This window comes from Oncorhynchus keta, chromosome 24, assembly GCF_023373465.1.
Source record: "Oncorhynchus keta strain PuntledgeMale-10-30-2019 chromosome 24, Oket_V2, whole genome shotgun sequence".
NCBI classification, from domain to species: Eukaryota; Metazoa; Chordata; class Actinopteri; order Salmoniformes; family Salmonidae; genus Oncorhynchus; species Oncorhynchus keta.
Window position 1 is genome coordinate 26629432 of NC_068444.1, and position 15000 is coordinate 26644431.

General features: G+C 48.3%; 1 protein-coding gene across 7 annotated transcripts in view; it reads right to left on the bottom strand.

The window, feature by feature from the left end:
* The window catches only part of sdk2b (sidekick cell adhesion molecule 2b), a 520366-nt gene that overhangs the window by 99748 nt on the left and 405618 nt on the right, over window positions 1-15000 (bottom strand). For all 7 annotated transcript variants that reach the window (XM_052478026.1, XM_052478027.1, XM_052478023.1 and 4 more), the window contains exons 3-4: window positions 14674-14780; window positions 8883-9030 (exon numbers count right to left, since the gene is read on the bottom strand). In XM_052478026.1, the coding sequence (XP_052333986.1) occupies window positions 8883-9030; window positions 14674-14780 (255 nt within the window). The remainder of the gene's footprint in view (window positions 1-8882; window positions 9031-14673; window positions 14781-15000) is intronic.

Here is a 15000-nt window from a genome sequence, read left to right on the forward strand (position 1 = left end):
CCAGGACTAATCCTACACACACACACACACACACGCACACACACACACACACACACACACACACACACACACACACACACACACACACACACACACACACACACACACACACACACACACACACACACACACACACACACCACAGTGAGTAATGGAGAATCCATATTATACTGACAGGAGGTGGATGTCTCAGGCAGACCTATTAATTGACCACTCTCTCTAAGCAGCAGATTACACTGGTAATTGCACAGCGGGTGTCAGCAAAGCATCAATATTCCTCCTCATCCCCAGTCTTCTCCTCTCTGTGATTTCCCAGGTAGGCCACGTTATGTTAGGTTGTTAACTGTCATGGCTACAAGGTTGTAGGGCTGTAGCACTCAGAGATAAATCCATGACTCAACGTCTTGAGAGACGTTTCCGGATGAAAAAAGAGAGATAGAGAAAAATGGTTGACTAAGAAAGAAAATGCATGCCAGGTCCCGCCTGACTCCTCTACTCCTCCTCGTGCCTGACTCCTCTACTCCTCCTCGTGCATGACTCCTCTACATGCCTGACTCCTCTACTCCTCCTCGTGCCTGACTCCTCTACGTGCCTGACTCCTCTACTCCTCCTCGTGCCTGACTCCTCTACTCCTCCTCGTGCCTGACTCCTCTACTCCTCCTCGTGCCTGACTCCTCTACGTGCCTGACTCCTCTACTCCTCCTCGTGCCTGACTCCTCTACGTGCCTGACTCCTCTACTCCTCCTCGTGCCTGACTCCTCTACTCCTCCTCGTGCCTGACTCCTCTACGTGCCTGACTCCTCTACTCCTCCTCGTGCCTGACTCCTCTACTCCTCCTCGTGCCTGACTCCTCTACTCCTCCTCGTGCCTTACTCCTCCTCGTGCCTGACTCCTCTACGTGCCTGACTCCTCTACTCCTCCTCGTGCCTGACTCCTCTGCGTGCCTGACTCCTCTACTCCTCCTCGTGCCTGACTCCTCTACGTGCCTGACTCCTCTACTCCTCCTCGTGCCTGACTCCTCTACTCCTCCTCGTGCCTGACTCCTCTACTCCTCCTCGTGCCTGACTCTCTACTCCTCCTCGCGCCTGACTCCTCTACTCCTCCTCGTGCCTGACTCCTCTACTCCTCCTCGTGCCTGACTCCTCTACTCCTCCTTGCGCCTGACTCCTCTACTCCTCCTCGTGCCTGACTCCTCTACTCCTCCTCGCGCCTGACTCCTCTACTCCTCCTCGTGCCTGACTCCTCTACTCCTCCTCGCGCCTGACTCCTCTACTCCTCATTGTGCCCAACTCCTCTACTCCTCCTCGTGCCTGACTCCTCTACATGCCTGACTCCTCTACTCCTCCTCGTGCCTGACTCCTCTACTCCTCCTCGTGCCTGACTCCTCTACTCCTCCTCGTGCCTGACTCCTCTACTCCTCCTCGTGCCTGACTCCTCTACTCCTCCTTGCGCCTGACTCCTCTACTCCCCCTTGCGCCTGACTCCTCTACTTCTCCTCGTGCCTGACTCCTCTACTCCTCCTTGCGCCTGACTCCTCTACTCCTCCTCGTGCCTGACTCCTCTACTCCTCCTCGCGCCTGACTCACCTTCCAATCTGGCAAACGGTGCGGTGCAATTCCGGGTAAATGTGTTTACTGAAGGAGGCTCTGATTATACAGCACATTAAGTCTCGGGAATAACACAACAAATCACAGCCCCCAAATGGAAAAGGCCCTTTCAATTGCATCTCATTCAATGAGAGAAGAGTAATTGCTATTAGAGCTAAATAAGTACTTTTTCTCCCCTCGGCCTCACCCAGCCCTGGCACACTGCATTCCAATGAGCCCGGCCGGGACACAGCCAGTCTAAAACCAACTGGTGCAGAGCAGATCGGCCGGAATTCCAGACACTAAACCTGTTCAGGACAGTGGTGATCAATCAAATATAGAGAAGCAGATTGGAGACAAAGAAGGCAGTTTGGGTTTTACATTTTTTAACAGATGACTGCTCTTTTCAGTTAAGGGCCATATTTCTGTTGTTGAAGCTAAACAGGATCACTATGAAGAGTACATAGAACCCTTTCTCTGCGACAAGGACGCTAACAGTCAGAGGACAGAGCAGACTAGGTGGATGCCAGAAAGAACAGCTGCATAGGCAGTGCGGGTGGCAGAGAGATAACAGTCGCAGGCCCACTATGAGACATTGCCTCTGTCAAGGGAAACTGGAGGCAGGGGAGCCGAAATGGGGGAATTCTCTGAGCCGCCATGGATCTTGTTTACTTTACATATCCATAGTGATAGATACTGTATTTTCATTTCCCCGTTCGTTCCAGGGAGACCAGTCCAATGTGCCTTTGAAAGTTGAGAAAAACGTAACTAAGTTACACTCAGAATCTTTCTCCAAGGCTACACTTTCACACATAACTAAACCCGCCTTCATGTCCTTGGAATCCAAAGCCCTCACCGACTCCCCTCCCATCCACCCTGCTATGGGGGGACTCAGGCAGGCATCGAGAACCCCCAACTAGGTCCAACGTGACGCACACGCAACACTCCAATCTCCCAGCTCCAACCTGCCTGGCTACCTGGCTGACTACAGTGTGATGGAAGTCATCTCTGAACAGCATCAATTGTGCCAAAGCAGAACATAAAGGAGAAGGAGTCATACCACACCCCCCCAGGGTCAATTGTGTTCAATTTTAGAAGATGTTATATTGCTTTGTTATTCTGGAAATATTCATTTCTATAGTGGTAGAGGAGAGAGGAGAGGAAAGATAGAGAAGAGATGCTGCAAATGACATGTATGACACCTCAACTAGATGACGTGAGAGAGAGAGGGATGGAGAGAGAGAGGGATGGAGAGAGAGGGGGATGGAGAGAGAGAGGGATGGAGAGAGAGGGGGATGGAGAGAGGGGGATGGAGAGAGAGAGGGATGGAGAGAGAGAGGGATGGAGAGAGAGAGGGATGGAGAGAGAGAGGGATGGAGAGAGAGGGGGATGGAGAGAGAGAGGGATGGAGAGAGAGAGGGATGGAGAGAGAGGGGGTGGAGAGAGAGAGGGGTGGAGAGAGAGAGGGATGGAGAGAGAGGGATGGAGAGAGAGAGAGGGGTGGAGAAAGAGGGGGATGGAAGAGAGAGGGATGGAGAGAGAGGGGGTATGGAGAGAGAGGGGGATGAGAGAGAGAGAAGGATGGAGAGAGAGAGGGGGATGGAGAGAGAGGGGGTGGGAGAGAGGGATGGAGAGAGAGAGGAATTGAGAGAGAGTGATGGAGAGAGAGAGGGGTAGAGAGAGAGAGGGATGGAGAGAGAGAGGGATGGAGAGAGAGAGGGGTGGAGAGAGAGAGGGATGAGAGAGAGGGGGATGGAGAGAGAGGGATGGAGAGAGAGGGGGTGGAGAGAGAGGGGGATGGAGAGAGAGAGGGATGGAGAGAGAGGGGGTAGAGAGAGAGGGGGATGGAGAGAGAGAGGGATGGAGAGAGAGGGATGGAGATAGAGAGGGATGGAGAGAGAGGGGGTGGAGAGAGAGGGGGATGGAGAGAGAGAGGGATGAAGAGAGAGAGGGATGGAGAGAGAGAGACTTGAATAAAGCCTTTTTACAATTTTGAATTTGATTGAGAGAAAACCTGAGAGAACGGGAGAGAGAAACATGTTGTCCCCCACAAATAATGCAGAGCCCCCCTTGGGCCAATTGAGATATTGTGTGTGACTAACACATTTCAGTTATCATTTGTGACCACAGATTATCCATTATATTGACCAGATTCTCAAGTGGCCGCTGTAACAATGAAAATAAACGTCTTCTAAAATGGAAGGCAGTCTGGGTACCAGTCTCTTTAGTTTATCCACTCTCTGTACTCCATGTCATGTGCCAAACACTCTTTGACAATAACAAGGAGTGGCAAGGATTATTAGCCAAAGAGACTGGTACCCAGGCTAGAAGGCAGTCGGGAGGAGACAAGATCAGGTGGGACCATTCTAGCCAATGAGAGGGCAGATACGCGTGTGAACAAAAAGCACAACTCCGATATAAAGTGTTTTTTTCCTCAAAGTTGCCGGGACGTCACGTGTCCTACTTATATCAGTACACTAATAATAACCTATGCACTTCAAAACTTCTATTCCATCAAATAAGCCACACGTAGCAAATAAGCCATTACAGTTTTTTGTTAACCAAATTCAACACTCTCTCATTGACCTCCATTTCGGGCCCAGTTATCCCTCTAGCTTTACCTCTTCCTCTCTGGTGTGACTCACAAATTTCAGTAAATTAATTACTATAGCTCCCGTCTTGGGCCAATCAGTGTCATTTTGAAAATGCCGGTTCTCTATGGCAATCATTCAACCAAGTTGAGTCCAAATCGGGCCGGTGCTGTCCGAGATATCGCGTGTGACTAACGTGCTAATGTAACAGTATAACTTTAGACCGTCCCCTCTGCACACATCAACAACAGTCACCCGCGAAGCATCGTTACCTATCGCTCCACAAAAACCGCGGCCCTTGCAGAGCAAGGGGAACTTCTACTTCAAGGTCTCAGAGCAAGAGACGTCACCGATTGAACCGCTATTTAGCACGAACCGCTAACTAAGCTAGCCGTTTCACATCCGTTACACTAACAGACGGAAGCAGACCGATCCACAGTCCCCTGCCCGATTTCATTGTGGGGAACAACAAAAATCATTGCCCTCATTTAGATTCTCTGTGCCTGTCTCTCCCGTGGTTGCTGTTGCTCTCCTCTCTCTCCAAACACACCTGCGCCCCAGAGGCTAGAGTGAACTTTATACAGACCAGTAATGAGTATATAAGTTCTCTGCTGCAGTGAGAGGACAGGCTGCACAGGCTATTGGTGACAACAAGCAGAGAAACCATACAGTGAGAGACTTAACCTTCAACAAGGTTCATTTTTGTTTCTGCTCATTCACTCTGTCACGCCCTGGCCTTAGTTATCTTTGTTTTCTTTATTATTTTGGTTAGGTCAGAGTGTGACATGGGGGATTTATATGTTTTGTCTAGTCTAGGTGTCTATGGTTGCCTATATTGGTTCTCAATTAGAGGCAGGTGCTTATCGTTGTCTCTGATTGGGAAAACCGGTACAGAATCACCCACGAACCAAGGACCAAGCGGCGTGGTAACAGGCAGCAGCAGGAAAGGCAGCAGCAGCAGCAGCAGCAGCAGCAGCAGGAGAGGAAGCACGATTTAGAGACATGGACTTGGGAGGAGATCCTAGATGGGAAAGGACCCTGGGCACAGCCAGGAGAATATCGCCGCCCCAAGGAAGAGCTGGAGGCAGCGAAGGAGAGCCGCCAGAGTCTCCCGACTGTCCAGAGCCGCCAGAGTCTCCAGACTGTCCAGAGCCGCCAGAGTCTCCCGCCTGTCCAGAGCCGCCAGAGTCTCCCGCCTGTCCAGAGCCGCCAGAGTCTCCCGCCTGTCCTGAGCCGCCAGAGTCTCCCGCCTGTCCAGAGCCGCCAGAATCTCCCGCCTGTCCTGAGCCGCCAGAGTCTCCCGCCTGTCCTGAGCCGCCAGAGTCTCCCGCCTGTCCTGAGCCGCCAGAGTCTCCCGCCTGTCCTGAGCCGCCAGAGTCTCCCGCCTGTCCTGAGCCGCCAGAGTCTCCCGCCTGTCCTGAGCTGCCAGAGTCTCTCGCCTGTCCTGAGCCGCCAGAGTCTCCCGCCTGTCCTGAGCCGCCAGACTCTCCCGCCTGTCCTGAGCCGCCAGAGTCTCCCGCCTGTCCTGAGCCTCCAGAGTCTCCCGCCTGTCCTGAGCCTCCAGAGTCTCCCGCCTGTCCTGAGCCTCCAGAGTCTCCCGCCTGTCCTGACCCGCCAGAGTCTCCCGCCTGTCCTGACCCGCCAGAGTCTCCCGCCTGTCCTGAGCCGCCAGAGTCTCCCACCTGTCCTGAGCCGCCAGAGTCTCCCGTCTGTCCTGAGCCGCCAGTCTGCAAGGAGCCGCCAGAGCCGCCAGTCTGCAAGGAGCCGCCAGCCTGCAAGGAGGCACCAGAGCCGCCAGGATAGACCAGTCAGTCAGGATCCGCCAGAGCTGCCAGTCAGCCTGGATCCGCCAGTCAGCCAGGATCCGCCAGAGCCGCCAGTCAGCCAGGATCCGCTAGAGCCGCCAGTCAGCCAGGATCCGCCAGAGCCGTCAGTCAGCCCGAAGCCGCCAGAGCCGTCAACCAGCCTGAGCTACCCCTCAGTCCTGAGCTACCCCTCAGTCCTGAGCTACCCCTCAGTCCGGAGCTGCCCCTCAGTCCGGAGGAGTTTGTTTAGTGGAGTGGGGCCCTTTAGTAGGGTTGCCAGTCCTAGGTTGCCGGCGAGGGTCGACGTTCCTAGGAGGCCACAAAAACGGACTAAGACTATGGTGGAGTGGGGTCGTCCCGTGCCAGAGCCGCCACCGTGGACAGACGCCCACCCAGACCCTCCCCTATGGATTTAGGTGTGCGGGCCGGGGGTACTGTCACACCCTGGCCTTAGTTATCTTTATTTTCTTTATTATTTTGGTTAGGTCAGGGTGTGACATGGGGGATTTATGTGTTTTTACCTGGTCTAGGGTTTTTGTATGTTTATGGGGTGTTTTCTAGTCTAGGTGTTTATTGTAAGTCTATGGTTGCCTAGATTGGTTCTCAATTAGAGGCAGGTGCTTATCGTTGTCTCTGAATGGGTACCATATTTAGGCAGCCATGTTCTTTGGGTATTTTGTGGGTGATTGTTTCCTGTCTTTGTGTCATTGCACCAGATAGGACTGTTTCGGTTTTCACATTTGTTGTTTTGTATTTTGTACTATTCTCGTTTATCGTCAATATTAAACATGTTGAACACTAACCACACTGCATTTTGGTCCTCCTCTCCTTCAACGGAAGAAAACCGTTACACACTCTCCCTCTATTTCTAATTTTAACTAGGCAAGTCAGTTTAGAACAAATTATTGTTTACAATAACAGTCTAGGAACAGTGGGTTAACTGCCTTGTTCAGGGGCAGAACGACAGATTTTTACCTTGTCAGCTCTGGGATTCGATCTTGCAACCTTTCAGTTACTGGCCTAATGCTCTAAAACACTAGGCTCCCTGCCACCCTTCTCTCTCCCTTCCTCTCTAACCCTCCTCTCTCTTTCTACTAAGGCTTTAAAGCCACTACAGAGTGGATGCCTGTGGCGCTATTCAAATTCAATTCAATAATTGTTTTAAAAAAGACCACCATGTTATCGCCAGTGCTTATTTGCACATATTAACCTTGACAGCTGGTTTGTGTGGAATTTGAAATTTAGGATCTAGAAAGCGGGAGGCAAGGACAAGGGTGTATAGTAGGACACACGGTGGGTGGCCCTGTGCCTGGTGAGAGAGAGGGAGAGATGACGGGGGGGCAGAGAGTGAGAGGGGGAGAGAGAGAAAGTCACGAGAATGAGCTACTTTCAGATAGTCTGACACCAGCTCAGAGAGTCACGTGGGTCGTGCGCCAGCCAGGCTAACTTTCCAATGGGAAACATATGAAAAGTGAAAGAGTTCAATGTAGTGTTTTGATTAGTCTTTTGCAACATCATGTTTTGTATACGATGAGGTTCCGACCTCTTTACTCACAGTAGGAAGGAGACACACCAGACTCATTAGTCAGGTGGTCTTTACCCTTTCCTCCAACCAATTCTCTTCTATTCTGTCTCTCTCCTTCCTTCACCCTATCTCTCTCCTTGTCTCATTGTCATTCAGGGACGGGTGATGATTACTGATGATGAGTATCAGATAAGGAATCCGCAGTCTAACCTAAGGGAAGGTCACCTCCCTGATGAATACACAGACACATGATGAGGGAGGGGTGGGTCACCTTTATCACACATACATGCTGTGTCCCCTCACACACACACACACACACACACACACACACACACACACACACACACACACACACACACACACACACACACACACACACACACACACACACACACACACACACACACACACACACACACACACACACACAGTGTCCTCTCACACACAGAGGACAAGGACAAATAAAAAAACCTGCCAAAACAAAAAAGAAACCAAAACTCAATTAGCAAAGCTGTCACCTTGGCTGTAGCTGCCTGTCTCCTAGTCCTACAGTCCTGTAGTGGATATATATATCTGGAGGCAATCCTTCTACTGAAAATTAGCAGTGCTCCCAGTCTCCCACTCAGGCCAGAAAACTAGCACCTCTTTCCAAAAGCAACTCTCTATTTGACCCCTTTTCCATTTTAAGAGGGGGAATGCCAAGACAAGAAACCAAGACAAGAATCCTATTTGAGGTTGTTAGCGGCTCTGCCAGGCACTCAGAGTGCCATAGGGCCCCCTGTCCCTCTCAGAGGCCCCTGTCTGGCCCCAATGTAGTCTGATAGTACCAGGCCTCTCTTTGACCTGGTAAACAAGTCTCCCTCACTGCTCGCCTCCATTTGGAGGGCAGAATAAAGGGAGAGTAGAGGAGAGGCCCTGGGAGTACATTTCACTGAGGCGAAGACTATTTCAAGTGATGGAGACATAGTTACAACCAGATAGAACATGCACTCTCTCACGCTCTGTCTCTTTCTCTCTCTCTCTCTCTCTCTCTCTCTCTCTCTCTCTCTCTCTCTCTATCTCTCTCCAACTCTCTCTCAAACACATGCACAATCAACCACATAGCATATAGATACATAAAATCCACAGATGCAGCCCACACATATGAAACACAATAGACTGAACAACACATTCACACAAACACATAACAGACAACATATCTATTGTTATGCAAATAGACAACATCTTGATGGAAAAAACGACACATTGTCTGTGACAACAATAACAGAGAGGTACATATATATATATATATATGACAGAGACAGAGAGAGAGACAGAGAGAGAGAGAGACAGAGCGAGTGAGCTGCATAAGAGACAGCATCATCGTGCATCTTACATGCGGCTGCTGGGCGGAATCTTGCGTCCGTCTCTGAACCATGTGACCTGCGGCTGGGGAAAGCTCCTGATGCGTGGAGCGGGAACAACCGCCCCCTCCCCCTGAGATACCGACTGGGCACGCTCACCCTCTTCAAAACTGCCCATGACTAAAGAAGGAAAGGAGAGAAAAACAGAAAACAAATTACAGTTGAGTTATTACTGAGGAGAATATTCTCTCTCAACTTGACCCTTTGTCCCCGAAAAGGTTTTCACTATCTGTTTTTTTTAAACTAAGGTGTTATATTGAACCAGTTGGTCAGACAGCCATTGATAAAAGTTGATAACACATTTTTTTAAATAAAAAATGGTACTTTGGCAACTGTAGAACTGGTATAATGTAACTGTCATATTCATATAACATAATAATGCAGTCTTCCTGTCTTTCTCAAACTTTCTTTAATTTTGGTTTCCTTTTCAAATTCAAACATCGTGTCGGCAATAAATACGTTTTTAGAAAAAAAAGATCAGATTTGGGCTGCCTGTGTAAACGCCATTATCACCTCAGACTCAATAAGAGTGGATTGCTGAAGAATAGTAGCTTCACTTTCTCTTTAGTGCCCACAAGGTTGTTCCAATGAGACTACATGCTTGAGCAGTGGCTGTCATTGATGATGTAGGCCGAGTTGTGCTTACAAGCCATAGAAGACACAGAGTTGGGGACTCGAAAGGTAACTTTCTGTCAGTTTCCCCGCCAAATAGATGTTCAAAATCAAATAAATCCTCTCTAACCCTATGTGAATAATACATCAAACAGTCAATTAAGTTACCACACATTTTAGAAATAATACCATCTTTGATATATGCAAAAGCCTTTAGACTTTGAACCAAACAGATTTCCTGAATGTGTAGAATGACAGTGGTCAATTGTGGCAAATCTCTTTTTTCTTTCAAAGAGAATAAATCTGTAATCTGGTATTGCTGTGCTGCTGTACTGCTTAGGACCCAAATGGAAATCTGTGAAGTCTTCAAATCCCTCGACTTTGCTTTGATGTCGTCGTTGTTCCTAATCTGCAATGCTTCTCCTCTCTGTGTTCCTCTTTCAGAGAGGTGTGTCTCTGCAATCCTAATTGTCTGGTCTAACCTCCACTCTCGCTCTGTTCCTCTGTCTCTCCTCTCCTTTTCAGTCTCCCACCCACCCACCCTCCCTCTCTCTCTCCCACTCTCATTCTCCCTCTCATTCTCCCTCTCTCTCTCTCCCTCTCATTCTCCCACCCACCCTCCCTCTCTCTCTCCCAGTCTCATTCTCCCTCTCTCTCTCTCTCTCTCTCCCTCTCATTCTCCCTCTCATTCTCCCTCTCTCTCTCCCCCTCTCATTCTCCCTCTCTGTCTCCCGCTCTCACCCTCCCTCTCTCTCTCCCCTCCCTCTCATTCTTCTCTCTCTCTCCCCCTCTGATTCTCTCTCTCTTCTCATTCTCCCTCTGTCTCTCCCCTCCATCTCTCTCTCCCCCCCTCTCATTCTCTCCCCCTCCATCTCTCTCTCCCCTCTCATTATCTCTTCCTCTCTCTCTCCCCTCTCATTCTCCCTCTCTCTCTCTCGCTCTCACCCTCCCTCTCTCTCTCCCCCTCTCATTCTCCCTCTCTCTCCCCCTCCTCTCTCTCTCCCCCTCTCATTCTCTCTCTCTCCCCCTCTCTCTCCTGCTCTCCCCTCCCCTTCTCACTCCCCCTCTCTCTCCCCCTCTCATTCTCCCCCTCTCTCTCTCCCTCTCATTCTCCCACTCTCTCTCCCCTCTCATTCTCCCTCTCTCTCTCCCCTCTCATTCTCCCTCTCTCTCCCCTCTCATTCTCCCTCACTCTCTCCCCTCTCATTCTCCCTCTCCCCCTCTCCCCCTGCCTCTTTCTCACCTGCTCTCCCCCTCCCTCTCTCTCTCTCTCCCCCTCTCCCCCTGCCTCTTTCTCGCCTGCTCTCCCCCTCCCTCTCTCTCTCTCTCTCCCACTCTGATGCAGGTGTATTGGTATCGGTATGTATTAGGATCCCTTTTAGCTACCGCAAAAGCATCAGCTACTCTTCCTGGGGACGACAGGAAACATGACATAATACATAATACAGAACATTATTGGTCAAGGACTGAACTACATCAATTTAACATCACACATAGCCTACATATCAGTACATACACACAATATCTAGGTCTATTACATAATACATTGGAAATTACAATACAAGATATACAAAATGGCTGTGTCTCCTCACTTCCCTTTCTGCAGTATGGTTTTCTTTTATCTCTTTTTATAATCTGGTTTTATTGCTAGCTTGAGTTACCTGGGGTGGCAGAGAGTTCCATGTAGTCATGGCTCTATTTAATACTGTATTTCCCAGCCTCTGTTCTGGACCTGGAGACTGTGAAGAGATGCATGTGTTGTACCGATGAGTGTCCGTACCTTCAACACATCAATACCTCGTACAAAGACCAATAGTGATGCAGTCAATCTCTCCTCAACTTTGAGCCAGGAAAGATCAAAATGCATATTACTGACACTTTCCCTCTGTGTACATCTAAGTGCGATACGTGCTGCTTTGTACTGGACCAACTGAAATGTACCCTCTTTGCGGCACATGACCACACAGCTGAGCAGTAGTCCAGGTACGACTGAGATATCAAGAAGGCAGAGCAAAGCCCTATGATGGACAGACCTCTTCCCATTTAAGCAACCATTGAGTCTATATGTTTTGACCATGACAGCTTGTTATCTAGGGTGACACCCAGCAGTTTAGTCTCCTCAACTTGCTCATATGCCACATTATTTAATAGTAGATCTAAATGAGTTTTAAGGAACAAGTGATTTGTCCCAAAAATGAAGCTTTATTCCTTTCCTTCCTACTCTGTTTCACATTCAACACATCACAAGCTGCTGGCGGAGGAGAGGGAGACAGAGAGCGAGTGGGGGTTGGTAAGAGATAGAGGGAAAGAGAGAGGGAAGAAGGGAGGGAGGAAAAACTGAAATAGAGAAAGAGATGTGAGAGAGAGAGAGAGAGAGAGAGAGAGAGAAGAGAGAGAAGAGAGAGAGAGAGAGAGACAGAGAGAGAGACAGAGAGAGAGAGAGAGAGAGAGAGAGAGAGAGAGAGAGAGAGAGAGAGAGAGAGAGAGAGAGAGAGAGAGAGAGAGAGAGAGAGAGAGAGACAGAGAGAGAGACAGAGAGAGAGAGAGAGAGAGAGAGAGAGGAGAGAGACAGAGAGAGAGAGACAGAGAGAGAGAGAGAGAGAGAGAGAGAGAGAGAGAGAGAGAGAGAGAGAGAGAGAGAGAGAGAGAGACAGAGAGAGAGAGAGAGAGAGAGAGAGAGAGAGAGAGAGAGAGAGAGAGAGAGAGAGAGAGAGAGAGAGAGAGAGAGAGAGAGAGAGAGAGAGAGAGAGAGAGAGAGAGAGAGAGAGAGAGAGAGAGAGAGAGAGAGAGAGAGAGAGAGAGAGAGAGACAGAGAGAGAGAGAGAGAGAGAGAGAGAGAGAGACAGACAGAGACAGAGAGAGAGAGAGAGAGAGAGAGAGAGAGAGAGAGAGAGAGAGAGAGAGAGAGAGAGAGAGACAGAGAGAGAGAGAGAGAGAGAGAGAGAGAGAGAGACAGAGAGAGAAGAGAATAAAAGAAAGAACAAGAAGAAGAGAGAGAAAAAAATAGAAACAAAATAGTAACACTTGAATCAGCTATAGAGTGTTTTTTTCTAGCCTTGGCCCAGGCCTGATTTCTCAACATAACAAGATCTGAACGTTCCATAGAGAACCAGGGGTTTGTTGTGTTTTTTACTCTAAGGCATTTAAAGGGAGTATGTTTGTCTGGCAGAGAGATGAGTTAATTATGGGTCAGGCATGTAGCCGATGAAGAAACAGTCAGAGTAATACATATCATGAAGAAAAGCTTGTGGGGATAAAAAAACAAAAAACATTTATCTTCATAATTATACAAGGATCAGTGTTAGTCTATTTGGTATCTCTAATACATGCAATAGGACAGTGATCAGTAGCAAAGACACCACTGGACAAGTACTTGTGGGGGCTATTTGTCAGAATTAGGTCAATCAGCAAGGAGTTTGCTGGATTTTTTACATTAATCAAACTGTGAGGGTTTTGCAATCAGATGAGACATGTTAATATCAAGACAAGTACTCTTAAAAATGGTCTGAGGCCGGGGTAAGCCAATCTAAGTTTAAATCCCCATGTCTGTGTGTGTGAGAGAGAGAGAGAGAGAGAGAGAGAGAGAGAGAGAGAGAGAGAGAGAGAGAGAGAGAGAGAGAGAGAGAGAGAGAGAGAGAGAGACAGAGACAGAGACAGAGACAGAGACAGAGACAGAGAGACAGACAGAGACAGAGAGAGACAGAGAGACGGGTGTGTGTTTGTGTGACACCATCAGTGACTATACCCCTGGGAGCGCTTGGTCCCCTATTCCACCCTCATGCCTGATTGGATACATTGTTCAGTCAGATGCAAAATTGTGTCACAAGCAGTCACATGTCCCTGGCGTGTTAACACTAGAACCGCTAAAGCAGTCACATGTCCCTGGCGTGTTAACACTAGAACCGCTAAAGCAACCTTTCAGTTACTGGCCCAATGCTCTAACTACTAGGCTACCCAGCTAAATGAAATCCAACTGATGCCATTGTGTGAAGATGTAGACAATATAAGCATATAATTGACTATTTTTGACTGCTGTCATAGACACTTATATGCATTATAATGACATTATTGATTTTGTGCCGAGTTTCACTATTTATCAAGTCCACTTGTCGCTTATGTCTATGCTGCTGATGTTTTCACCATTTGACTGTCTTTTGACCGTGCGTCTTGGTGGTTGGGATCATTTTATATTTTTATTAAAATCATTATAAGTAAAAAGCTGTTACCATATTCCAACACATTTTTTTTCTGTTTCACAGTTCACTCAATGAATACAATTGATTGAACACTTGAAATGTGCAGATTTTTAAATTATTATTATTTTATCATTTTTTACATACAGCCTACAGTAACATAAACTAATGAAAATGTGTTATTTGAAATAAAATATAAATCATATTCTAATGTGACCAAAGGCCTTCATCAACATGTTTGCGATAGCATATATATGAAATATATGAATTACAGTTCAAATGTTGCAGACAGAATGACTGCTGATGAGCTTGAAGGGGGGTCCATCTATAGGGTCCAACACACTGGGAGATGAAAGGGGAATACATTCACCGTGACACCGTCTTGACCGCCACACCAGTCTGCCTGCTTGCAGTGTAATAACACAGTGGAGATGAGAGTAGAATGAGTGCTAGGGAGGGGAGTACTTTAACTTCCATCTGAATTTATGGGTACATGTTCAAAACTCCCTGAGACTAACAGATGTTGTTGACAAAGAAGGGAATAAAATAAGTGGGAGTCATATTATAAAATGGTGGAAAGTTAAAAACAACAGCACAACATAATCCATCTAATGAGAGGGTTGAGTGGAACAGCTGTCTGGGGGGACAAACGCTCAGTAAATGAGATGCAGGTAGATCTTTCACCCCCTGACGCAGATGGCCCACTCTCCCACAGCTCCTAGCAAGGGCACCTATCTCGATACAGTCACACTGTCAGGGGGATAGTCACACACTACCTACAATCAATATCGGAGTTGTTTCCACTTGCACACACACACACACACACACACACACACACACACACACACACACACACACACACACACACACACACACACACACACACACACACACACACACACACACACACACACGCACACTTGCAATTACACACACACACACACACACAGTCACTTACATGCCACCTGTACTTCAGTCCTCCTCTGTAGTAAGGCTCCTACACGGTTCCTGACGATACATCGGTAGAAGCCAGCATGGGAACGGTCCAGGGAGGGAATCAGGTACCTGCAAAACGCACATTACACACACATTAGATATCTGGAACATCTCCAATACACACTCATCAGAGAGTTGGAACACACACAGTACACCCACATGACTGAAACACACACAATACACCCACATGACAGGAACACAATACACCCACATGACTGAAACACTACACCCACATGACTGAAACACACACAATACACCCACATGACAGGAACACAATACACCCACATGA